The 26,397-nt window shown below is 39.9% G+C and overlaps 1 protein-coding gene and 1 long non-coding RNA gene across 6 annotated transcripts in view; one reads left to right on the plus strand and one right to left on the minus strand.

The window, feature by feature from the left end:
* LOC136179963 (uncharacterized) lies at nucleotides 1–24,531 on the plus strand. The gene is made up of 3 exons (XR_010666874.1): nucleotides 1–96; nucleotides 19,644–19,707; nucleotides 24,374–24,531. It is a non-coding gene; the product is annotated as an uncharacterized lncRNA (long non-coding RNA).
* The window catches only part of frmpd3 (FERM and PDZ domain containing 3), an 85,260-nt gene continuing 61,362 nt past the window's right edge, over nucleotides 2,500–26,397 (minus strand). For 2 of the 5 annotated variants that reach the window (XM_029280064.2, XM_065958860.1), the window contains 15 exons: nucleotides 17,314–17,426; nucleotides 16,591–16,745; nucleotides 16,132–16,234; nucleotides 15,785–15,830; nucleotides 14,944–15,048; nucleotides 13,409–13,516; nucleotides 11,357–11,488; nucleotides 11,001–11,120; nucleotides 10,486–10,622; nucleotides 9,877–10,003; nucleotides 9,427–9,516; nucleotides 9,041–9,220; nucleotides 8,650–8,818; nucleotides 7,122–8,003; nucleotides 2,500–6,560 (listed from right to left, as the gene is read on the minus strand). In XM_029280064.2, coding sequence (XP_029135897.2) covers nucleotides 3,751–6,560; nucleotides 7,122–8,003; nucleotides 8,650–8,818; nucleotides 9,041–9,220; nucleotides 9,427–9,516; nucleotides 9,877–10,003; nucleotides 10,486–10,622; nucleotides 11,001–11,120; nucleotides 11,357–11,488; nucleotides 13,409–13,516; nucleotides 14,944–15,048; nucleotides 15,785–15,830; nucleotides 16,132–16,234; nucleotides 16,591–16,745; nucleotides 17,314–17,354 — 5,205 coding nt within the window. In that variant the 5' untranslated portion in view covers nucleotides 17,355–17,426 and the 3' untranslated portion in view covers nucleotides 2,500–3,750. Of the gene's footprint in view, nucleotides 6,561–7,121; nucleotides 8,004–8,649; nucleotides 8,819–9,040; nucleotides 9,221–9,426; nucleotides 9,517–9,876; nucleotides 10,004–10,485; nucleotides 10,623–11,000; nucleotides 11,121–11,356; nucleotides 11,489–13,408; nucleotides 13,517–14,943; nucleotides 15,049–15,784; nucleotides 15,831–16,131; nucleotides 16,235–16,590; nucleotides 16,746–17,313; nucleotides 17,427–26,397 lie in introns of those variants that run through there. The other 3 variants (XM_065958861.1, XM_065958863.1, XM_065958862.1) reach the window with 3 other exon arrangements.

Genomic DNA, 26,397 nt, shown 5'->3' on the forward strand with positions numbered 1-26,397 from the left:
AAACCAGATACACGTGAGCGAGCAAGGGGTACACTTACTAAAATCTGATTTAAATGCGCTCGAATAAGCGTCAACACAGCAACCATAGAGCGAAAAGTAGGTAAAGACGTCGTTGTACAGATGCAACAATTAATAGCTGCATTTTTAACGGGTTTTCTTAAATTTATTGAAAAAATAAAAAACAATTGTGTCATAAAAAAATTGATATTGATGTTAAAGCAAGTCTTTCCAGTATGATAAGGACAGTGCTGTGTATGTTCAGGCTATGAAACGGTCGATGTTAACTTGATTTAAAGTTTTTGGGTTATGATTGATTGTAATTGATAATAAGCCCATCTATGATCTAAATTCGGGTAACTAAACTGCACGTTCCCTATGTATTAAAGTAATATTTTTTATGTAGTTAGAAGCTCCAGGAATATGTCTGGCACTCCCCTCAGGACGTCAGAGATAACATGGCGGATTAAGGCACCATTACAAAATAGTAAATAGTAAAATTAAGTAAATGCTGCTTTTACAACATGCATTTTCACTTTATCTTGTAAGAAAACGTTTTATTCTGATAACATTAACAGTGGTGTTTTTGTGTTACTACAAAATGGCATTCATGTATCCCAGCCATGTTTCTTCGTGTTTTTCAGTTGCTGTAAAGCACTTTGAACTGCATTTGATTTGTGTGAAAGGTGCTATATAAATGAAGCTTGATTGATTGATTGATGACAGTGAGCCAGCAAAGTACATTAAAAGGACCCTGGATCATCATCATGAATCTGATATTGGTATTCCTACTTAAATATGTCCAAATGTATAGTGTGACATTTAACAGGCGGAGTGCCGAGAAGACGATCAAACTTGACTATCTAGAGGAAGTAAAAGTCGTAACAAGGTTTCCGTAGGTGAACCTGCGGAAGGATCATTACCGGTTTGAGATCCCCGCACCCGAGGCCGCGTGGCCCCTCGGTGCTGGCGGCGGATATGTCAGAAAAAACATTTGTCTAACATTGCTGTTGTTTTTAGGTGTGAGGGGTGTGTAATACTTGTGGTGTTTAAAGCTTAAAACTCACAGGCTGTGTTCATTCTTGTTGCTAGTCTGGCAAATGAACAAAGCATTATTTCGATGTTTAGAAAGTTCTCTGGCTGGCTGTTGGCTAGCTCCAATTTGCTTATTCAAATACTTAAGAATAAAAATGACAAACACAGAAAACACAGTTTTAAAGTAAACCTTTCTTAAATGTCAACAACACAAACACAAAAACTTGTTAATGGATGTTGTTGTGTCAAGTCAGTGAGGTTTACACTGTTGAGTCAACATTAGTTTTCGCCTGAGGCAACAACAGTAGTTAGGACGTGCTGGCAGCTGCAAATGAGACACTTCATTTATCTTTAACATGATGTATTTTCTTTAAAGTAATTCTAATGGACACCCTGTCACTACAAGTTAACCAAATGTCATCTCCAAATTCTCTGAAAGAGTTTATACAATAAACTTTATTGCTCTTAAAACATGACTTAACTTTGTACACAGACGGAAGACCACAGTGAAGACAAAGATCATTGACAGTAAATAAAGACAGAAATGAATAAGTGCACATAAAGAAACAATGGATTAAGCCATTGCGAGCTCACCGTGTGAATGAAACACAGACAAAACAACAGTTTAGCAAAGCAACTGAACATGACCGCCACAACAAATGTTCACCATAATGTCAAATGTTCGAGTGCTGATGAGATAATATTGTCTTGATATTTTTGTTTATAAAAATAAACATGTCCCATGCGTTATGCTTGTAATATACTCATTAAAATATAGGGTTTGCTATTAATTGCTATGTTACATTACTACTATAAATAATTACCTTACAGACATGTTTAATCTTTTCCTTTATACAAAATAGTGAAGAGTTTGGATAAATTGAAACAAGTAAGGTTTTAAAAGTGTTCTGTGTTTTCTCAAGTATTTTATCTTGCTATTTACATTTGCAGTGTAGAATAATACATTTTTGTACAGAATATTATTTGCAAAACACTCATATTGCCACCACAGCATTTCAATTTAGCCTGTTTTCCACTTTAGAATTGTAAAATAATCTTTATAAACAGTCTCATACCCTACAATTGTTTAAGAATCTGCCCCTGAAGGTCTAATACGATAGGGAACAACATGCAGTACAGTGACAGAGAAAAACACTGCACATGGTTATGGAAAATGCCACATCAACAGCAGAGGACAAACTGTTAAAAGAGATTGTTAAATATCTCAAATGTATTTTGAAACAAACAAATTCTGCTGGAAAGCCTGCTTTTTGATTTACACACTATCATACAACACTTGTCTTTAGTATTGTGGCAGCCCGGGTTGTTACTAACAATCTTGTTTCATAGCAATATCTTCTAACAGTATGTCCAGTACACATGTTAGGCCAGCACAACTATAAAGCCTTGGTGATTTACTTCCAAGAACAACAAGAGGATGAGACACAAAGAAAAATTCAGACAGGAAACAGATGTTAGTTTTATTAAAATACATAGAAAACTACTTTTTGTGTTTCTTATATATTTGCTAGATTGCACAATGTATAACAGCACATAGAAAGCAATTTTGTTTATACTGTATCTGAAAACCTGAATAAAACAAAGGATCCTTTGAAACGGGTAAGCTTTAGCTTTGAGGAGATTAATTATGTGTAACTGGTGTTGTGGACTCAAGTCAGTTATTCAGCAGCAGTGTGAATAAAAAACACTTAATTGAACAATAAAAGATACATTTCAACTTGCAGAGCTAATTTCAGAGCTTGTGCAAAATTCGTGTTCTAAGCTTACTCAGGGACAGCTATATTTCCAACTACGTCAGTGAAATGCAAGTATGACATGGGTCAGTGATGGTGTAGAATACACTGTGCGTTATTAAATACATTATGGATATCCCTTCTCTGAGTGACACTCATCACTGTATAGTGATTAGACCATGACTTGGGTCTCTGCTACATTATCTGCCCTGAGCAGGTGTGTTCATACCTGCACTGTTATAGTGAGAGATTGGGCCTCTGTAGGTCATTATAATTACAATGTCATACTTTGTCTTTCAGCTGTTTCCATTTTCCAACACTGGCACTTAGATTTTTTACTTTCACAGCAGAACGCCAAACGCTTTCAACAAAGCCAACAGAGATCTCCATTTTGCATTACAACAGTTAGAAAATTTAACAAACAAATACATCACCATCTAGCCAAACCAAGGCTTTGGACTATGCAATTAACAGAAGTCGCTACGTTATGAGTTCTCTGAAATATTTTTGTCCAGAGCATACATTTATTTCTGATGATTTATTGTGATTTTTATAGTTCTCTTAAAACAATACATTTCAAATATATTCTTCACTTTTGTCTTCACAAAACTTTATATTATTTGCTAATAGACACAACTCAAATGTACATTACATATAAAATATTATACCATAATGAATTTTGTATATTGTAAGTATTGATGAGGTGATTAGCCCTGTATCACCCAGTCTGTTATAGGGTTCTTATTCCATTGTGCATTAGTTTAGTGTATCTTTAGATTTCAAAACAAGATCCACAAGGCTACCTCAGGGACTGTAAACATGGGATGGAACAGGTTCATTTCCATTTTCACTGAGGATGATTCATTGCATGACTTATAAAAATGTAAACAAACAAATCATAATTTTGGATAGAGTAGCCAGTCACAATCTGGACCATTGGGATACCTCCTTGTCAGCTTTGTTCTTACAGGGCAGGCAGAGTTTTGATGGGTCGAGTGAGAGAGCTCATGTTATTGGTGTTTGAGGGAACTTGAGGGCTCACAGTCTTTGTGGGCAAGCTGCTTGAGTGTCCCATTGATTCCTCTGCTGCACGTAGAAGCAAAGTGTAGTTGATAGCTACTTCCTCAACTTTTCTTAACAGCTGCAGCCTTTGGGTTTCAGAACGAACCCCCCTGACTAATTTGATGAAGGTCTGAGTCAGTTCACACAATACTTGAAAGCTGGCTGATACAACAGCAAGCATACGTGTTGGACTTTTTTCAACACTTGCCACTCGCCGACAAGATGCTCTGAATTCTTTGAAGCGCACCGCCAGCTCCTGCTTGTATTCTGTAATCTGTGAGGGAGGAAGACGAGCTTCACCTTCGGCTTGTGGGCTGCTGGCACACTGACGCAGGATGGCAAGCAACTCATTAGCATCCAACTGGGCATTAAGGAAGCCATCAGGCAAGCTGAAACTTTTCCCCTGCAGAGCTTGTACCCTTGCCAGGCTCCCCTCCAGTGTACTACAGGCTCTGAGGTCAATCTCCTGTGTCTGTGGCTCCTCATCTTCCTCCTCCTCCTCTTCCTCTTCCCCACTACAGTCCTCTGCATTTAGAACCTGGAGGGTTTTGCTTACTACAGGGAAGGTACGTGAGTCCAGCTCCATGCCTGGAAGGACTTGAAGTGGTATTGAGTAAGAGAGCTCATCCTTCTCACTGCTTTCATCTGCTGCTTCACACTTCCTGTAGCAGAAACAGAATGAGCAGCATTTATCTTTGTCATCACTGTCTTCACTGGGCAAGGTCAGCAGCACCTCTCCAGGCTCATCTTTACTTTCACGCACTAGATCTTCTCCCTGAATGAAAAATACACCCTTTTTCCCCTTGTCCTGGTGAGACTGAGTGTGGATCGGCTCTATTGGTGTGGGGAGCCTCAGTCCCGTGGCCCTTACTCTCTCCATCTCCTTCTCTAGACTCTTAGCCTTTGGCTTTACCTCAGCATACACAGGTGTGCTAGTGCTGTTTTCTAGCTCTCCAATGCTATATCGCCTCTGGAGCTTCTTATATTGTGGACCTCCCATGCAATCTGTCTGAGAAGTACAAGTAGGCAAGCAGGAACCCTGCTCTCCCCTTGGCTCTCTTGACTCAAGGCTAGTAGAGCGTATTCGTGTAGTTTTGATCTCTAAGGTCTGAGGTCGCCTTGTAGCACCTTGAGTGTGAGGGGCTTTGGAGACTGCTGGAGGGGTTTTTGAGATAATTCTCTCTCTCCCTCTGTGTTGTGTCTCTGTTGTAGAGCCAACAGGTGTGTCAGGTAGTCTCATTCCTCTGCACATCCGCTTACAGTCACAGCTGCGTCGTTGCTCCCTAGAGATACCTGGTGCCTTGAGGATAGGGCTTGTGCGGAGCTGGCAGGCACAAGGAGTGCCTGAGGGCACTGGTGAGGATCCCTGGGGCAAAAATTCACCCTGGGAAGACTTGGGTTTTAACAGCTCCTCTAAGAACTCTAGCTCATACTGACGGACTTTCTGCAATTGAGCCCTTCGCTCATCTGTTTCTCTTCGCATTCTTGCTGGGAACGTAGCTGAAAGAAGGTTTCTAAAGCTCAAGAAAGGGGCACTGCGTGGGGACTTCCCTTTACCACTGCCCACCTGCTTCTTTGAATCTCTGGCTGGAAGTGTGGAGACCTTTTCCACCGAGGGGCTAGGTGCCATTGGATCATCTAAAATTGGTAAAGATTTTATGGGACATTTCTGAGCCTCAGGATTGGATTTTCCCTGGGTGCCCTCTGTCTTGCTTTCAGCTGCTTCCTTTTTCTCTGCTTTTACAGGCAAACGAGGGGAGTACTTGGTTTGTAATTGAGGGCTGTGTTTTGCCGAACTAGGATCTGCTCCAACTCTCACTGAATTTTCTTTACTGTTAGCCATCTGGAGACCTTTGGCCCGAAGACGCTCATCATCTGTGGGGGAGGAGGATTGAAACACCACTACCTTCTGAACCTGAGGGTCTTTAATTCTCAGTTTAGGCCCAGGCTCCTGTTGCACTGGGCATGTGCAGAAAAGGTCATCAACTGGCAGAAGTTCAGTAGAGCTTGAAGGCTTCATGGTCTCACTAGAGGCAGTCTTGGCATCTTGGCACATTTTAGCGGGAGAAATCTTGGCAGAGGCAGTTCTGTCCACAGGCAGGAGGATAGGTAAGGCTTTGTTGCTAGGGTCTGTTTTAAGAGGTGCTGTTGTCTTCCCCGTTTTATTCTCAGACAGATTTTGGGGCTGTTTCTCCACGAAAGAATTTGATAGCTTCTGATCTTTATTGACTTGAGCGGAAGCATTCGACACTTTAAGTTCTTCAGGTGACATAGGGGGGGGATCAGGGGTGTTTGCTTTGGTGGACTCAGAGTTTGCTTTCATTTCTGCTTTCTGTTTAGGCTGAGTAGTGTCTTGATTCCCCCCCTGTTCTGTCACAACATTAAGCACTGAAGATTCTTGACTGGGACTTACTTTAAAGGGAACAGTCTTGCTGAGGATTACTTGCTTGGGTGGACAGCCAGCACGAATCTGACCCACAGAAAAGGCCCCAGTTCCTATTGTCTTTGCAGTGCAGCCAGGGATAGCCAGGGGAAAGTCGCGGCGACAGAGGATACGTTCCTTGTTGATATGGTGAGCCAGCAAGTAGGCCTGGTTCTGGTTCTGCTTCATGGCCGATACCATTTCCGAAACATCTGTCAACTCAGAGGAGTTTGTCTCATGGCCTGAGTCCAATGATGACTCTGGTGTAATGGCAGCTAAGACAATCAGCCCTGAGAAGGAAGGTAACAAAGCACACTGTTAGGACAATCAGTGCATAGACAAGTGAAATAGATAAAGAACTTCATAGAACAGTGAAACTAAAAAGGAAAATCCCAAAGTCAGTCCTTCAGAATCAGGGTTTAAGCCCCTTTGGAGGCCTATATACTCACACTCTCACTGTTATTTAAATTTTGAGATTATTTAGTTGGAAAATTAAAGTTGACTTTTCAAAAAAGGCTATTAAAATGTATCCAAGGCTCACAACATTAGTTAAAAACAGCTATTGTTGTTGTGTCTTCACAAGCATAGTATTAGTATACATATTTATTTTGTTTTTGTGTAATAGTGGAAATTTAATTATTGGTCAATGTGAGGTTGTGTTGTACCCTCTATCTTATGTTTATGTCATTTTAAATGATTATAAATACATTGCTATTGTAAAATAAAGCAATTCAGGATTTTCTTGCCATTTGACATGGAGGCTTGACTTAAAAAATTAACATGTATCGCAAAAGTATTTCTTTCAATTTTCTGAATGAGATGTGGGTTGTGGCGTGACTGAGGCTGTTGACCTGCAGCCTGTGTTGGCTGTTGAGGATGATGGGGGTAGTCCTCAGAGGCTGCCAAAGCCTCTAGTGCCTGTAAGGTGGACACCAGAGCATCATCAAGCTCCTGGGCATGATCACGGACTGTCCTAGTGGCCACATTATCAATCAGTGTCACAGGCACATCTTCCTTGGCTTGCGCCGGCTTCCCAGAGTTGACCCCTGTACTGGCACTGATTCGAGCCCTCCTCCTTCTCTTAGTGTCATCCTCATCTGAACTGTTGTCCCTGAAGCCCGGTGGTGGCGCAGCAATAGCAGGTGGTGGTGGTTGTAGCTTTTCTCCTTCAACCTCAACCTCCTCCTCTTCGTTTCCCGGGGGAGGTAGGGCCATAAGGTCAACAGCACCTCCATCTCGGGAGGCACAAGAACTGGAGCAGTGTTTTCCTGAACTCCCACTACTGTTCATCGTTGTTGACAGCCCCTCTGCCCTATGCCTCGCTTTGCAGGAGTCACAGAAGTATCTCAAGTTTTTCTGGGATTGACTCGTTGTTTGGGCTCTAATTCTAAATCCTGCATTATCCACTGGTGGGCTCTCTAAAACCCCAGCTATTTCCTCTGAACTCTGCTGGGTGGGGTCTGACTTGGTCCGGGCCCGGCCAGGCGGCTCATGGGAAATAAAGTTCTCATTGATATCAAGTTCAGCTTCGGCTTGTGTTTGGAGCGTTTGAAATTGTTGTTGTTCACGTAGATGTACATGGCACAGGCCTAGATGTTGAGGCTCTGCCGGAACTAGGGCCCTTGCAGAACCTGACTCCCTGTGTGAACTTTCCCTCTCGTCCATTCGCCGCCCTCCACTTGACAAGCTGGTTGCCCCAGACCGTGGGTGGGCATGGTGGGAGCCTCTGTAATCTGAGGATAGAATTATCAGAGTAGTGGAGAATTTAAGGTGTTAGGAACTAGTGGGGATGGAGAATATCCAAATGGGAAAGAAGAGGTGACAGCTGGTGGTCACATGGAGGTTGTTTTTTAGGGATGAATGTAAGAGTTGAAGTTTGTTTGAGGTTGGAGGGTTAGATTCTGGTGGAATGTGATGGTATGATGAATCCTCTTTAACGTAGACTACAGCGGATGGCAGAGGCTCTGTTCATGTTTGAACAGTTGATGTCAATGATTACAGCAAGAAGTGTATTTGGACAAAGTACAAATCATTCAAACATTTCTATGATGCTGTTCTAGAACACTAAATATGGAGTATCCCATTCCAATGAGTCAAGACTGAAATGAGAGAAGAGACAGCAGAGGGCGCCATGGGATGGCAGGTCCAGAACAACTTAGTTGCTACAGGTAATGGTTTCAGCCAATGGAGAAGCAGATCAATATCCATGTAAACAAAACATACATTTGAGATTGCCAAATGTTGCCTGACATGCAGTGCTTAATATGTTGTCAAGAGATGTACCTATTCATTATGCAACTCTAGACAAGCTTTAAGTGTTTTATTTTAAGTTCATTATTTTACTTTTGATGCATTTTGCTGTATCAGAGAAATACATACCTGCCTTGGTCAGCTGAGACTGACCAGGAGTCCGAAAGTAGATGGTCCGTTTCGGGTCTACAAACAGCTTATAGTAGCCAGAGATCAGGCATGCGAAGTTACTGGCTTCAGGCCATTCCATGAGAAGGACCAGGGGCTGCAATGGGTTGTAGGGAGGGGAATTAGGAGACTTTTTAGGGGACAGGCAATGAGCATTGCCTGCTCTTTTTGTAATGACCTGATACAATTACATTTATAAAAAAGTTAAAAGATGTTTTTTCACTCAATAATATCATTTATAAAGTTAAAATGGGAATATTGAAGATGGCATGCAAAATATTTTTTTTTACAGCTGTAAATTGGAATGTTGTGTATTCAGAGTGTGTGTTTTAGAAAGATTTTGTTAAAATACCTTGGCCTCATGGATTGTAACCTCCACACGAGCCACTCCTTGGCTTTCTCTGTAGAGCTGGATCTTGGCAACCCTACTGAACTCAGTCAGAACAGTTGTGAGGTTGTTTTTCAGGTCAATAACATGACTTATGCCATGACGAGGACCCACCAATAATGTTGTAGATGATTGTTTGTCATCCTGTAGAAGATCACAACAATTTGCCTCTATTTCTCTTATGGTAGATTATTTAATATCCTTCAGAATTACTTGTGTAGACATTTCTCTAAAAATCTTAAATCTGTGCATCTACAAAAGCATACACCTTGCAAGCAATATACCTAAAAAACAGCACATTGCAAGGAAATAACAAATGTATTTGTGCACCAGATTAAAGTATGTATTACCAGTCCGACAGTTTGGAACAGTATTCCACCAAAAGGTGGAAGGTCGTTTAGTACACGCATGTATTGAAGCTTTCCTTGGAGTGGAGGGACCTGTCAAAAGAATGATAGACAAATGTTCATTTCTGTACATCTTGCCTCTATGCCCTCATGGGGGCACTATTGAGCAACAGATTTGGATCATTATGTCTTATGCAACAGTTAAATCTGTAGAGATGAAGGGCTTGTCCTAAGATAAAGGACTACTTTTCAAACAGACAATCATAGAATGCAATGAATTAGAATTTCTTCACAAAAAGATTTATTTAGGTTTAGTTTGAAAAGTAAGCAATGGTTCAGCACGATGGCAAGATGTCTCAGTACTTATAAAATGTTTTTTTATATACAATATCAATTTAACAACCATCTACTTGAAATGTACATGTTGCAGTAATGGAAATGTCATGGAGAAACCTTGTTGCCAGAAGGTGGTGGATGCTGGTAGGTCTTCAGCAGCTGAGACAAGGTCTTACACACATTCTTCTCCTTGACAGTTGGAAGCAGAGTTAGGGGAAGGAAAGGCTCTAATCCCCACTCTTTTCTACGATTGAAAGTAATAAGAAAGATGACTGAAGAATGCAAGCAAGAGCAAAACATCAATGAAGTCGTTAATCAGAGTCCAGGGACAATTTCTTAACTCAAATACCTGAGTTTGGAAGAGGAAGACACAGTAAGCCAAGCCTACCTTCTCTTCAACTATAACTATGTAAGCCAATTACTTGCTAGGTTAAGGTACTGAAGAATAAACGAGTATATTGAGGGAGAGCTGTAATTTTACAGAGCACTGGATTCTCTCTAACATAATGAACTTGGGGAAATGATCCATGAGTAATTTAAGTTTTTGATACCATTCAGATGAGATATAAATCATTCAGATATTATTGAATGAACAAACTTAACTCTGGGACTCAGGAACATAATACAGGGAATGCTTTAATAAGGTCAGAAAATGTCATACATCCATTTGATCTGCAATTACTCACTAGTTCATTTAAAATGAAAATGTAAAGTTTGTGGACTTACTCTACATGTTTGAGAGAGATCTTCTGATTAGGCCGTGCAGAGGACACAGTGATGTAGATATGGAGCGCAGCCAGTCGTAACGTGATATCAGATTTCCAGTCCATGCTAAAACGCTCCTTGATGACGTCATTGCGACTCTGTTAGGACAGGATCAATTATTCTTTGAACATTGCCAACTGCAAACAACTCTGGTAAAGACTAGAAATCTTCTGTTAGTGATTGGTTTAATTGTCAGGGACAGATAGTTAGACTGTTGGATTACTGTAAAAACTTTTTTGGAGAGCATTTAATAGGGGCATTTAAGCCTGTGACATAAACTCTCTTCTCTAAAATCGTTCAGAGAAGCCAAAGGTAAACATAATCCAATTGAAACTGATAAATTCACGCTTGCTACTTTAAGGAACTTCTCGTAGCTTCCTCTTGGCAACTGCTGCTCTTGAGGGAGACAGCTCTCCAACAGTGTCACGAGATTGAATGACATTCCTTTTAAATCCCACTTTAATCCAGTGCTTTACCTGTATATAGAGGTACTCAAATGCAGCAGGGTCCCTTCTCAGCAGGTCGGCAGGGTCCTTGGGGAAGAAGCAGACGCGGAATAGACACTTCATCCCTTGGAAATAGGTTCTATGCACCACCTGAGGGAATAGGATGATATCAGGGAGATAACCAATTATATGTTTGGCATTAGTCACACATGTAACAATATCATTGTGAACAGGATGGTTTGCATTATATAGATTTTGTTTAATCTAAATTAGAACTAATAACCAACAGGACAAAATATAAGTTTGCATCCAGAATAGCATTTTCATCAATTGAAACTTTTTTTTTTACATGCCCTCATTTTCACGTTTTGAGTTGCACATCTTACATGTGTCAAAGGCTGATTCTCCTGCAACAGATGCAACCTCTGGTTCTGGTCCAGACTGCCTGCCTCCAGCACCAAGGCAAAGTGCTCAATGTAACGCAGTGAGAGGCGGTCCTGCAGGGAGGACATCACATCCTGCAGGAAGAGAGATGGAAACACATTTTAGGTTTAAACACATTTTCACAGTTACGATGTATTCATTTATATGTTTTTTCTTCACAGTGAGAGCATCCTATTGGAAAGAAATGTTCTGGCTCTGGCTCACTGGCTCTTCTGCAGATCAGTATCTATAAAAGATGTAGAGCTTACTTTAAATGCTGCTTAAACAATGTAGAGAGAGCCTTATCTGTGGCATTTCACTCTTTATCATACTTACCCTTGGTTTTGCCTGAGGTAAAGATTATATACAGTAAGTATATGTATAAAACATTAGGGATGTTATCGTGATTAAATTTTGCTGTAGTCTCTGCTATGAGGCTCATTTGCAGCTGATTTAAGTACACTGCGGTGTACGGTGTACGGTTTGCTCTCCTTAAACAATTTAATTGACAACCATGTAACCTATGCATCAGCTGTCTCGGAAAAACTTGGTTAAGCAGTTTTAACAGTATTGACCTGTGCGGTTTTCATTAAATGATGCCTGGGGAGGCCACACAATTAACCGAAGGACCCACAGAATGCCCTAGATTGTCATCTAAAATACTGCAGGAAAGCTTTTTTAGATTACAGACATCCTTCTGGGTACACAACTAGGCATCCTTTTGTTCCATTGATTTTATCTGTGACATTGTTTTATTGATCTGGGCCTTCTTATTTTGCTGAAATACCATTTAATTAGGCTGACAGGAGAGCTTCCCCCATCGGTCTTTTAAAGTGCTACTGCGTTCCCTTTCTTCTCTCTCGATCTTCCTCCATAAAAGAGCAAGAGAGTTTTGTGAAATCTAATAGTGTCTGTTTAATGAGTCTGCTCAGAGATGTAATACTTATCCTAGAGACAGAAATGACCTCAGTCTGAATTCAAATGTTGCTTTATGTTGTTAATCACATTACTGTAATCTTAAATAAATAAAAAAAGGTTGCTTATTGGTTATATATCTTATTAGACAATCATTTTTTAAGTCATTCTTCAGTGATGATGGTAAACATGTAAATCTGTGACACACCTCCACAATTATTTTATTATACAAAATGAACAATCTAAAACTTTAAAATAATAAATTGAACCATCAAAGATCAACAGTATTATGTATTTATTCCAATGTTAAATGAATTGAAATGTATGTATGTTATTTAAATTGTTCAACATGGCAGCAAATCAAGCTGTCGACACAACCTTTACAAACGATCACTTTATAAAGCAGTGTGTTGCCAAAAAAAAAAGCTTTGATTACACTCGAAACAGACACTGAGTAACTCTATAATTCAGTTGGAGTTTGGTTTCTGGATCACTGATGAATGTATATTTCACACTCATTGCCATGTTCTAGTCTTTACCAGGTCCTGAGAAATACATGATGCACTACTATGTGAGTGATTGGTTGCTCAAAGAGCTGTTTTAGCAGCACTCAAAGACACTGCCCAATGCGCTAAAAGTAAACAAAAGTAAGAGTAAAGTTGACACTAAAATACCCCTAAGAACTTTGCAGAATTACATTGTTTGTTGAAAATCTATAGGCTCATCACATACAGTATATTTATATCCAATAGATCCATTGTTAATGCTACTATAAGGAGTTTATTGATACAAATTAGTGTATATGATCTAAAATGCAAACCAGATCATCATTTCCTCTGCTGCCACTGGATTGGTCTCACACAAAGCAATTTTTGGCAAACAGACTGGATGTGCTTTGGTTGACATTTTTCACTGCAAAGATTCACTGTGAATGTCACCTTTGACTGTTAAGAGTCAGCAGAATGAGTTTCTTGTAAAAAATAAAATTTAAATTAAATGGTGTCCAGGACACGATCAACAAAGAGATGATACATTCTGCTGTGTCCTCACAGTTCCTCACAGTAGCTTTAAAACTAACAATAGCTGGCATAAATACTTACCCTAACAGTGGTACGGCTGTCAAACGTAAAGGACTTAATCTGTCCATTCTCCAAGAACACCTTCAACACATTTGGTATGAGTAGCAAGGAGTCGTCCTTGAGCATTGTCTGAAAGAGATTAAGAGAGAAAAACAGCTTTGTTTAAGTGAAATAAAGTGTGCCAAAGAGGTAATCTGGAGTTAATTGTTTAACACAAACACAATCAGCTGCACCAAAAGTAGGTGTTTACAAAAAAAGTGGAAAAAGAAGTGGAAGGAGGTCCTTTTTTTGAATGAGTGTTAAAAAATAAAGCTGGTTCTACAATGAAGACACTTGAATTGAACTCTGGATAGTCTGAGCACATTTTTTTTGCCTTAGGATGCCCACTTGTTACATTGATCCCTTGATCAAAGCAGGCCCTTTTCAAATTATCCAGTCTATCCATGCACTGTGTATGCCATGCAAAGGACATTGACTGGTGGGATTGAATATTTTGTAAGTGGCTGCAAAGGGAAGAAGCCTAATTCAGGTTACTACCTTTAGTCAAATCACTTGTCAGAAGAAAAGTTATGAAATGTAGTTCAGCTCACTCTGCTGAGAATCTGATGTGACAGGCTTCTTCCCTTCCCGTCGATGCCCCTCCCCTCGTCTCCTTTTCTCCTTTTTTCTTTTTTAAATCTTTCTGAGGGCTTTTTGAGAAAATGGTGATCGTGATTAGAGGAAAAGAAGAATCTGTAATATAACAAGACCCAGTGGGCCTAATGTGACATGTGTCAAGGATGTAGGATTCAGCCTTCCAGTCTCAATGAAATTATTTGTCATTTAGGGCCAAAACCAAATCAATCCTTATCTCTTTCTTTCTATCTTCTCTGCTTTTAGTTGTGTGATGAGATTTGTGAGAATACTAGGCAGACATTAATTGTGACAGTAAAAGGAAGTATATTCATTGCAACAATCAGAAAATGCATTTAGTTGAAATGGAGAGCTCGGTCCACAGCAGATGCCCGGCAGTCTGCTTTTGGAGAACTTAAGTATTCAGAAAGCTAAACATGCTGTTCCTCTGTGCAGATTGGAAGCCACTAAAGCCTGAGTTATGAGTTAGCAGATCTATCACCATACTGCGGGATTATAGCGAGGAGGAAACACAAAAAGGTCTATAACTTTTCAACCAAAGCCACTTGTTAATGTAAAATCTCTGCCATGTGCAACGATGCAGGTAAGATTAGACATCAAATCATTTAGATTAAAAAAACAAACACAAATAAATTACTATTTCGGAGTGAAACTGTTGCAGTTTTCAAAATGTCAAAATGCCTTAAAAAAAGATTCAGGTTGCTACTGCAAGAATTCAAATAATTCAGGGAGCAGTTTATTCAGGGCCAAACCACTGAATCAGACACATATGGAAGGGGAGCTCAGACTAGAATGAAAGGATGGGGAGAGGATACTTAAAGCTTTTTAGCGTTGGCTGATAAAACAAAAGAGCGTGAGAGAGAAGGAGGGCTGAATGTGTTTGCATGCACATGTCAAAGAGAGACAAGATGAAGTGATCTTACTGAGTCTGGGTCGCTGATGGACACTTGCTCGGAAAAGCGCACTTTAGGCGGGTTGGTTCGCAGGCGGGCCTTTTTGGCTGCACTTATGAAGGCAGACTTAGGTGACTGAGGATAAGAAGAGAAAGGGAGAGAGCGAGAGAGTGAGAGAGAGAGAGAAAGAGAGAGAGAGAGGAACTCTTGAGTCAGCTTGAAAGAAAATACATAAATGACAGAAAAGCCCATGTGAGTGCCGGTGCTAAAGAGACGTGCATAATGCTGCTGCAATGCGACACAGCTAACGTGATTTACTTGCTAAAATCACATAATTTTGAATTGCCATTTGGTTGAAGAACAAAAAAGATATTAACCATTAAGGGTTAACTCATGGGCGGAATCCTGCAGAACTGCTAAACCCATATGAATATCAGACTCTTCGTTCTAAACTATGAAATTGAAACCAAAAAGTCTGATTATTTGATTATGTTTTCATTTTTAAATCAGCTTTTCATCTTCTAGATATATCCAGTTCTTCTGTCAGCTGAATAAGTACTTCTCCTTCCTCTATATGGATGGATACAAATCTCTGTTTAAAAAGGCCAGATGTAGGTGTTGATGCACTTATATGGAGCTGTTCCGAAAGGGGTTACCAGAAAAATAAATTACTCTAAAGCGTAGGCCTGATCATGGCCATGAATACTAATGTACTGTATGTCTGCACTGCACTATTGTTCACAGCTGGAACAGAGTCCTGTTTGGTTGTGCTGTATGATTCAGAGCGACAGGAAAGTGTTAAGACAGATGAAGAGAGAGAGAAATCCTGAGGGAGAGAACATGAAAGAGAGTGAGTGTCCCATTATACTACCTGATGGGGCTGCAGCACAGTGAGAACTATAGTCTCTTTGCAGCGTCTATGGAGAGACAACAGAAAGTATAAGTGTGTTAGATAACGCCACGGACAGCACAGTATTTGGAGAGCTTCTGCTGGTCTATATCTGCCATTTCCTCGCTGTCCTTCAGCTGCAAAAGGACTGACTCATCCACAGGTTTGTGTCGATGTAACACATCATCAGCAATAAGAAACAGTTTGTTCCTTTTGATCCGCTCTTTTTACCCGTATCCTCTTTTATCTCCACTTGCCCATGCTGCTGGTCCCCCTGGCCCCCTGGCCCTCTCCCCCTCCCACCCTCCTGGGACAGTAAAGGATGTTACCTTACAAGGTCTATGACTCTCTCTCTGGGCGCGTCGCTCACCGTCTCTTCGTTAATGGCCAATATCTGGTCTCCTGGGAGAAGCTTGCCAAAGGAGGGGCCGTCTGCAAATCAGATGGGACACACAGCAAGCAAACAAATTCATATAAATACGGTAAAAGGTAAATTTGATTTGAGTCGTTACAGGATCAACTTAGAGGCATGCACATACAATTCTACATTCCCATTAGAAGACACTTTTTTCCAAAGCGACGTACATCTAAGAGTAAGTACAACACAAGGATCTAGAAAGGAGGAAACAACGATTGTAAGTGCCAACAATCAGCTTCAAGTCCGATCAGACACATGTGCCGACAGGCTGTGTTAAGAGTCAATGCACAGGATGTATAGAATAGATATTTTTTTCACCACCTCATATGTTCTCTCTTTTTTCATTTCTACTAAATGCACACACACTCACCGGCAGAGACGGAGCGTACAATAACAGGCCTCTGACTGCCTGCAATGAAGCCGAAGCCTTGAGTAGGGTGGCGCTGGATGGTGACCTGTCGAGCTGAGGCAGGACTTAGGGTACCACTGTCCATACCATCCTGGCTCTCTTCTAACATTGCAGGGCTGCAGCATATAAACAAAAACACATGAATATTTGTGTTATCTGTTAAAAACAGTAAAATTTCACAAGTTTGAAGGTCATATATCAGAATCAGAATCAGATTTATTGGCCAGGCATGCTTACACACACAAGGAATTTAACTTCGGTGAACTGTGCTCTCTTATGTACAGGTACAACATTAAATATCAACAATAAACATAATAAGAAAAGACTAATATTTACATGACTAAATATAAAACAGAGCAGTGGTGAATACTGCAAAAGATGCTGAAGTAACACGATAATAAGAAAAATGCAGTTATGTGACAGATGGGTCAATTAAGATGTCAATTACAGTATTTACATAAATAAGTGTGCGTATATGGATCAATTAAATTAAATAATATACATATACATATATGTATATTCACAGTGACGGTTGGTTTAGAGTTATTTCACAACAACAGGTCTGACACTCTGTGACTGTTTAGCATTCATCAGAGTGACAGCCTGGGGGAAGAAAGTGTTCTTATGACGGGTTGTTTTTATATAATATATATAATATAATATATAATATATAGCACAATGTACCTGTCACATGCATTACTGTGTCCATCCTGGACCTTGGCCATCCCCTGAGAGGAGGGAGCAGCATGGGACAGCGTTGCACTGCGAAGACCTCTCCCTGTTTCGCAATCATTCACCTGCACAAGAAGAGAAAGGAGGAAGGGAGCGCAAACAAAAAAATCACTCCCTGTTCTCTTTACAGTAAAAATACTCTTCTGCAGCAGTAGTGTGGTGCCAGTTCCAAGAACATGGTAGTCTGGATTGCATGCCCTCTGGGAGCAAAGGGTTGATTGCTTGCCCCCCCAGAAGTGCTAGGCACATGTAGAGCACTGTGGTGGGCTGCTTGCACCCTTCTTGAGAACCACTCATCCAATCCACTTCACACTTGACACTGCATTCCCTTGAGTCTGAGCCAATACAACCACCAAGTGTGAGGTTGATCTGGTGAACAATTCTATATGGAAAAGACAAGTCATACACACATACATTCTTTCCTTTATTTAAACATGATGCAACCAGCACCATTCACTGCCCCAATGCTAGAACATCTGTGATGGTCAATCATTTTTCACATCCACACTTCGTCCAAATGAATTTGCAATAACTCAAAGAAGAGCTGCATATAATATAATATAAAGAGAATGACAATAAAATGGTTGAGACGTAGTTCAAAATGGTGAAAGAATCAATTTAGGTCCTATGTAGAATTTTTGCACTTAAATATCAAAATTAATTAAAAATGGACTAAACCTATTTTATATATATTTTTTGTTGAGTACTTACATTAGCTCAAATTTTTCCAACAGTTATCAAAGCCACAGACAAAAAGGTAAATTATACTTGGATACGTCATCGGTGAACATATTCTCTTCTTCAGATCTGTTTTGTCCATTCGTCTTGACTACGGTTTACTCTGAGTTTGTTTTCATTGGGGTCGAGGGTGGAGTAGCAGACAGATTCACACCAGAATCGTTATCTTCTATATATATCCGTTATCTTTTATTATTGTTTTGATTGAGAGTCCTCTTGCGGCAAAATGTAGATACTGTGCGTTTAAAGCAATGTTGAATTCTTACAGGCTGAAAGTTAGTTTATTGTTAAAGCTTGACCATCTGGTCAAACCAAACCCAAACCTCACTCTCTTGAATCCTCAGTCACACAAATGTGAAGCCAATTAGAAAACCAACTGTCAAGAAACTGAATGACAATTAGCTGGCTGTAAAGCAAATTGCCCCTCGGGGATAATAAAGTTTTCCTTGACCTTGACCCTTGACCATGACATACATACAACCCCTTTTTACATTGCGTGTGGGAAACAGTGTCGTAACAAAGCTGCGCTGTTATTACGCCTTCGATAACCATTAACATAATACACATTATTAGGACAAAGTATACATAAAGGTTTCTGAATCTGCCAACCTGTTTTAAGTGTGAACCAAGCAAGCTACTGCTGTGAACCACACATAGTCTTTTACAGATGCCTGTGTGGGAGGCAGCAAAAGCAAGATTACTGAAATGGCGTGTGTGTGTGTTTTTGTGTGTATATGTGTGACATGTGGGTTTCTGTTTGTGGCAGAAACCTGACTGAAAGAAAAAAAAATGGGTTGGAATTGATTGTGTGAGAAAAGAGAGCGAGATATGTAAGCATAGATTTGTGATCTAGGACTCTTATGATTGCTGGCTAAAGATGAGACACTGATTGTGATTTTGATGGCACCGAGAGGCAAAAAGAGAGAGAGATAAAGCAGCACTGTTCAGGATTATTATGCAGGGCTTCACTGTTGAGGGTGAACTCCTTTCTGAGGGCCAGAGGCAGAGACAGACTGATGGAAACAGAAGGCTGAGTCACATTAGTCAATAGTTTGGATTCATATTCCTGTCACTTGTTGTTTCTGATAAGAGTGGCTTATGGGGGAGCACGGCTCATTTACAATTGCACTCATACATTACTGATCTCTACCTTGTGTCATGCTATTAGATGAGGGTTGATGTGTCGCAGATAGGCCCCATATTGAATTCACTCCAAGACTAAAAATCCATTACACTACTTCTGCTTTGAATTGTAATTACACTAATCATTTAAAAAGATTAGTTTTGAATCAGAATTTCGGTCTTCAATATTTAGCTGACTTACAAAGGATCATCTGTCCGTCTCAAAGGTGTGCAGCGGTGACAAATGATGCTGTAGCAGCTGGTTCTGTCTCTGAAAGGGATTACATGCATTTGATTGAGAATGATTATTTTCTCCTTTGATTCTCCCAATGGATTCTGACAGTGCACTTCACTCCCCATTTATTCTCCTTCTATCTGTCCCTCTAATGTCTTCTCCTTCCACCATTTATCTCCCTCTGCAGAAGCCTGAAAGACACTCCTTCAGTTGGATCTTTAAGAAGCTACCTTCGCCTAGCCATTCATCAGGTGTGTGTATATGTGTGTGTCATTATAAATGTCAGTTAGCAACTCCTCTCCAGTGCAGAGGAGCCAAGATGTGTGACCTCAGAGAGGAGACAATATAAATATCCTGATGTGAATAGCCTGCACTTACACATTGCCCATTATTCACAGAACCTTTGTTGTTGTACTCTTGAAAGTCCCTAAAGGTTTTTTGTAGATATCAGGGTGAAATAGGAAGCTAGAGTTGTGCGGTACCACCTTCACTGTTGTTATAAAAGCAAACAAAACAGATGTTGAATGGGAAAAAGACGAATGCATTCTAACTCTGTCAGTTTTTGTCCTGCGGCTCTGTGGATGGATACCACACAGATTTTACAGCTTCAAATTCCTAACTTAATTCAGAGATGAGTTTTGGCAGTCAAAATAAGTGGTGGGGAGGAACTGAACAGAAGAGAGAACGATTAAGCTAGCCGGGGGGGGGGGGGGCGACGACGACACACCGAAGCCTGCAAAGATAAACAACCATTCAGCAGAGGGGCGACCTTTTACTAAGAGAGGACGCCGAGGAATTCTGTCAAGAAACTATCCCCAAGGGCATTGGTTGGCCCGCCTGTTGCTATGACTACTGCTCACGGTACCTTGTTGAAGCTCGGGTGGATGGAGGGATGGTGGGTGGATGAGAATAGTGATGTGGCTGCTACAACTAGCCACACGCTCTTTGATTGCCTTGCTAATACTGGTGCCAGATGCCGGCAACTCCTCAGATGACAGAGGTCAGGGCATCACATACCTGCTCTGCTCCAGAGTCTCAGTCTGCTGAGCATAAGCTGGCCTCAGGGTCCAGGAAGGATGACCTTTTATTTATCATCCTCCCAGGCCTTCCTTATGACAGGTTTATCATTAGCTTGGAGGGACACAGCATTTTTCTAAAACAGCAATTTTGTCACTTTGGAGGGCTGCATGTTTGTGATTTTGTTGACCTGATTTTCACTAGTGTGACTAATATTTGAAAAGCAATTGGAAATGAGTATGATAAAACGTTTTTCTGGCTTATTATGAAAGCAGCTAAACAAAGACCAAATTGAAAAGCTTCTGCCTGTTTTTAGAAACTGGCAACCAATGCAGCAAAAATAATGTCTTCTACTTCAAGTCACTGTACAAACTCCTGCAACTTAGTTTTTTGAATTGATAGTTGATGTTGGCTCTTTTGGTTTAATCACAGATTACAGCATTACAATGGTGGATGTCACATACAACTGGGAAATCAGTTATTGATGAAACCGATGTTTTATATTGATAAAAAAGAAAATGGCTGGATGTTTATTTTGAAGTGCATTTTTGACAAGATAGAAGAAACCCACAGCCGCTGCAGCCACTGTGGAAACTGGATGGACTCAAGGACAGCATTGTGAACAACAACATTTTATGTTGAGAGTTTCAATTTCATTGAACTTTATTACAATTTATTTCTGTGTCAGTGTGCTGCCCTTGTTTTTACAATAATCTGATCCTTGGTTAATAGAGTATCACTAAGTCAGACCATTTCAACCACATGAACATTTTGCTAGCTCACAATGCTTTGAGAAAAGAAACCTGAACTTTTTTTTCTGAACCCTTGAATACAATTTAACACAACATTGTAAGTTATTAATTATGTATTACTCTTCACAACACATACGAATATCTGCTGAATGTTAATGTCTTCCTTGGTAAATAACGTTTTGATAAACTTGATTAAATGCAATTTAAGGGCACACTGTATAGAAAAATATACTCATATATTATGCAAAGACTTGAATTTGTCAGCAGGCATTCTCATACAGAGAATGGATCTTGACAACACTGATTTGTGCATTGAGGGTAAATGAATGCAACATTATTTCAGCTCGTGAAACATTATTCAGACGTAATTAGTTTAGCATATTCACATATATGGGCTGTGGCTTAGCCTTTTGGATGCTGCCTCTCTAGTGTAGATTCTTAATTATGGTTTAAAAGAAATTAAAGAGTCCATCCCAGTGACAATTAGCATGGCACTTCCTCATGGCTCTCTGAATTATCAGCCTACTTACCCTGTTGATGCTTGAGGAATTTTCACTTATTTTACTGTTGCACTTATTGTTGATCTCTCTGATTAATTACAGCTGGTAAATGGTCTAATTATAAATTATAATTTGAATCAGGGATGGAATCAACTGCAGAAACTTGGGAGTTGTGCAGCACTAATTGGAATTTGAGGAGAGGCCTGAGTGGCTGGATGTTATTGGATCACTGCCTTGAGAAGCTAGACAATAGGTGAGCACAATCTCAGTGATTATTTATGACTGACATCCAGATGAACAGGCTAAGCTCATTTCTCTAGCTGAGTAAATTATTCATGACCGTGAGAATGCATCAGTGTCTGCATTTAGTGAAATAGATCTAATATTAGTTTGTGGTAAGAGTTTGTACGGCTGTAGATGTGTACTTCTTGGTAGCTCAGTCAATGCTTTCCCTTATGAAACTGCTTTGGGAGGACTTTCATTATCTCTATTTATGTAAGCTTCATATAGCAATGTTTGGAATCTTTACAGGCTGATTGAAGGTATTCAGATTGCAGAGCCTACATAATGTTATCTGGGCTAAAGAAATTACCCAGCGTGGCCCAATAAACAGCAATGTCAGTTTGTCAGGTCAACCATTGGAATCACTGCAAGTATACTAACACTTTGTACAGTCATTCATAGTCCCCATACAATGAATTCTTTAAAGTCCTTGGGGATCCCATGAATTAACTTTGCCAGAAGCACCATCATCCCTCAAAAATACAAAATTTCTAATATTTTGTTTTTTGATCAAATAAAAGCTAAACCAAAGAATATCCAATAAGCTTAACCAGCATTTTATAGCTAATGTTGCAGCTATGAGCGTCATCACAAACTAAAATGGTAAGCATGGTAGACACTAGCAAAACATGAGTATGCTTGCTATGTCTTTCAAAGCATGTCTGAATGCTAATATTAGCATTTCTTTGCAATCAACACTTTACATTAGTTGGAAGTCAAAGATATGTAACCATTCCTAACATTAGGATTTTTCTAAAGATTTCCATTCTGTAAACTATATTTGACAAATGCTGCTGTGTTGCACTGACTCAATGTCTCTCACACAGAGTCCACCATAGTCACAAAGAATCATTTGGGGTCAATATGGTTGCGTCTAACAAAAAAAGAACTGTCAGGCTAACTTTATGGTAACAGGATGTTAAAGTCTAATTGGGAACTGCAAGCAATCAGAGAAATTGTGTTTTCTTTAAAGCGTTAGTAGGGTCAAGGGCTTCTGGATGAATTACTTAGACTGGAATAAAGCCAGATAAGAAAAGGAAAAGGAGGATGTCAGTTGAGGGCGAAGATGTGACTTGCACAGTCATTGCAATAAAAGTCATCATGAGGTGAGCTCCACTCTATAAAAGGGGTCGACTGTGGTTCAAATGACAAACAGAAGTGAAAAACACAGACATATCACAGTATACCATTGCACTGTAAAACAAATAATTTATCCATATAAAATCTAGAAGGACTGACTCGCATTAATAAGTACTATACATATTTGATGCAGACAAATCAAACAGATTAATAAGACAATCAATCAATCTGATATCAGTGTTTAGTAGCTAAAAAATATTTGTTTTTGCACATGTCCAGGTTAAGCTTTCCTACTATCTCTGAACAGACAAGGGAGATAACAGCAATGTTAACAACGTCATGCTTTTTCTTCTTTGGGAAAAGACGTGTCTTTATACCATAGCAGAAAATATTTTAGACAACTAACATTAAAAGAATGCAATGTGGAGGTGGTAGATCTTTTGCTTTCAATAAGAGCTATATCTAATTTTACATCCATATGCATATAAAGTCATGTTGCATTTCCATCCTCTTCAATCAATGAGAAATTCTCAGCTTGGAGTGCTGTCTGCCAGCATTTCCTATCAAATGTAGAAAAGCCTTGAATCTGCAGAAATCCTGTTAGGATTATGAAAGAGATGACACAATAATCTCCCCAGTGTGCTGTGAAATGAGCCGTCCTGGACAAAGAGACTGTGCCTGTCACATGTCTGGCCTCTAGGAAGCTGCAAACATTAAAGTGATTCTGGCAGCGGGGTCACCACTGTCTTCAATCTGTTTTCATTCCATGGCGGTGATAAAACCCCTGCTAAATATTTATGCTGTTTATTGAAAGGATTTGGTTTGTGATAGACAGGCCTTTGCACTGAGAGAGCCAATCAGATGAAGCCATCGGCACTGGGCCTAATCCTTTCTGTCACTGCAGGCTGCTGCCCCGGTCAGTTCCACTGAACATCCTGTAGGACAACATAACACAATTCACACAGTGGGGAATATGCAGGCTGATTAATGAAAGTACTTGACCTTTGTACCATGGTAAACTTTTTATTGTGCATTTTATCTACAGGATTTGAACGTTTAAAACCTTAACCCTAACCCCATAATTCGTAGCTCACTGCTATTCTGTCTTTTTTGTAAATCTTTCCTACTCTGACCTTAACCATTATGCTGCTAAAATTAGTCTCAATATCATATATTTGCCCATTCTACCATGTGAGAACCATGCATACATACAGACACCTTTTAAACATTGTTTTCACTGTATCTCATATCTAATCTGCTTTCCCCAATTCATCTTACTTTTGCAGCATGTGTCTCCAGCCAACCCCTTTTATCCCTGCCGCAAGGTAAGCAATGAAAACTAAATCTTCGTAAGCCTCACTTGACATGCTGGCTGCTTTCAAAGTCAAAAACAATTGTCATTTCTGACAAATCAAATCAAGTTACAGACAGAAAGATTTACGCAGCTGGGGCTCATACCTCTTTTTCACTGGCTGTGTTCACCTGCTGGCTACATACTGCCTTCTCTTTTACATAAATGACCTCCCCAGTTGGGCCAGATGGTATTCAGTTAGTGGTGCCACTGACTGTTTTCTCACTGTCACTTTCTGAAATTGTTGCCCACCTTTACAGATGCTTTGTTGCTGGAAACTCTTTGTTGAGGCACTTGGTCTTTGACTGTGTGTCTGTTTGTTGCCACCCTTTTTACTGCTCAAAGCCAATACAGACTTTCTGTTTGAAAATGAATTGTGGCTGATGGTGGAACTAATAGCCTGAGTAGTGATTGATGCAGAAAGGTCAAAGAGTGTTGGCTCTTTTGGCTGGGAGTTGTGTAGAAAATGCCCACTGAATGTTGTTACAGACAGTGGAGCTCTTTACCTTTCTTGTATATGATTAAGCTACTTCGTATGTGCTGTGTCCAGTGGTAGGCCACCAGGTTGGTGAATTAAGTTACAGCTCAGTGTAGGAAGGTTATTATGTCAAATGTGCACCTGGTTAGGGGTTAAAAATTAGTGTGTGTTTTCCCTTGTGGTATGTGTATGGTTGCATGGTTGTGAATATTTGGTCATCTTTACACAGATGAATGTGTGTTCTATGGTAACAATAATTTCAAATCCAAAGGTATGTAACTATAATGGTGATGTTTCAGAAACTCTCCACTTGTAAGGACACACTTACTGCAAATCAGTCAGTTGTAACAACTTTTTAACCCTATGTGATTCAGATTACGAAACAGTCAGCAAAAAGCAGAAAAAGTCCAAATAATAATAATATATTTGACAATGGTTCACAAGTCCAACTTCTACCATCCAATTTGTAGTTGTAATAATGCAAACATGGTCAAAGAAGCTAATGAAGAAATGGAAACAAGTGTCATTGGCAACAGTGTCATTGGCAATTTAAGGATAAATACACTATCACATCAGCACCGTTTGCTTGATTGGACTCCTCAGAAATCCCACTCATCCATGTATAACCTAGTGATCACTTAAAATGATCACAGCACACTACACACCCGACTCTGGATAAAACCCAATTGATCACTCTTTGAGATCAAGAAAGCCAAACGTGCCGATAACTTAAAGTTTTGATGAAGACAAAACAACATTTTATCACAAAATAATGATGTATTTTCTGCCCAGATTTCTTTTGTTATTGTTTCTCCAAAAGGTGTTATTGTCTAGGAGGTAGCAATAGAGGTGAAATAGGATCTGAAAAAGTGAATGGGATTTGGAGTGTACGTGACTTCTTCACACTGAAGTTCATAACCTTTGGGAGTATATACAGCACACAATTTCCCAGTCCTCTCCAAAGTACAACATCAAATGCAAACCTAGAAAAAGAAAAAACCCTCCAGAATTGGATTTACGTGGAAGCTGTGGCTTTGTGAAAGTATCAGTCTGAATAATCCAATGGTTTGTCCGTTCTGGGCTTCTGCAGAAACGTGGTGGAACTACATTAAAAAACTCTGAGGAACGTGACCATCTCCATCTATATATGTAGTGTGTGTCCCCCCCCCCCCCCCTCCCCCTTCCTCGCTGAGTCACTCTGTTTTCCTTAGCACTTCGACAAATGAAGATGAATGGTAGACGACAGGCTTTATTATGCTTTGCCCTTCCCTTTGACGTTATCGGAACAGTATATGAGTTTGAAAGTAAGTAAAATGGGAGAAACTTTCACAAGATATATTTTCTAAATAATTGATCAGTTTTCCAAAAATTATTGGCAGATTAGTTTAAAGTGAAAATAATTGCGAGTTGGCTGCAGCCCTGAAAACAAATCTAACTGTTGAGTCCCAAAAACACATGGTGACTCAGTAATAAAATACCTT

The sequence above is a fragment of the Labrus bergylta genome, chromosome 9 (assembly GCF_963930695.1).
Source record: "Labrus bergylta chromosome 9, fLabBer1.1, whole genome shotgun sequence".
Lineage (NCBI taxonomy): Eukaryota > Metazoa > Chordata > Actinopteri > Labriformes > Labridae > Labrus > Labrus bergylta.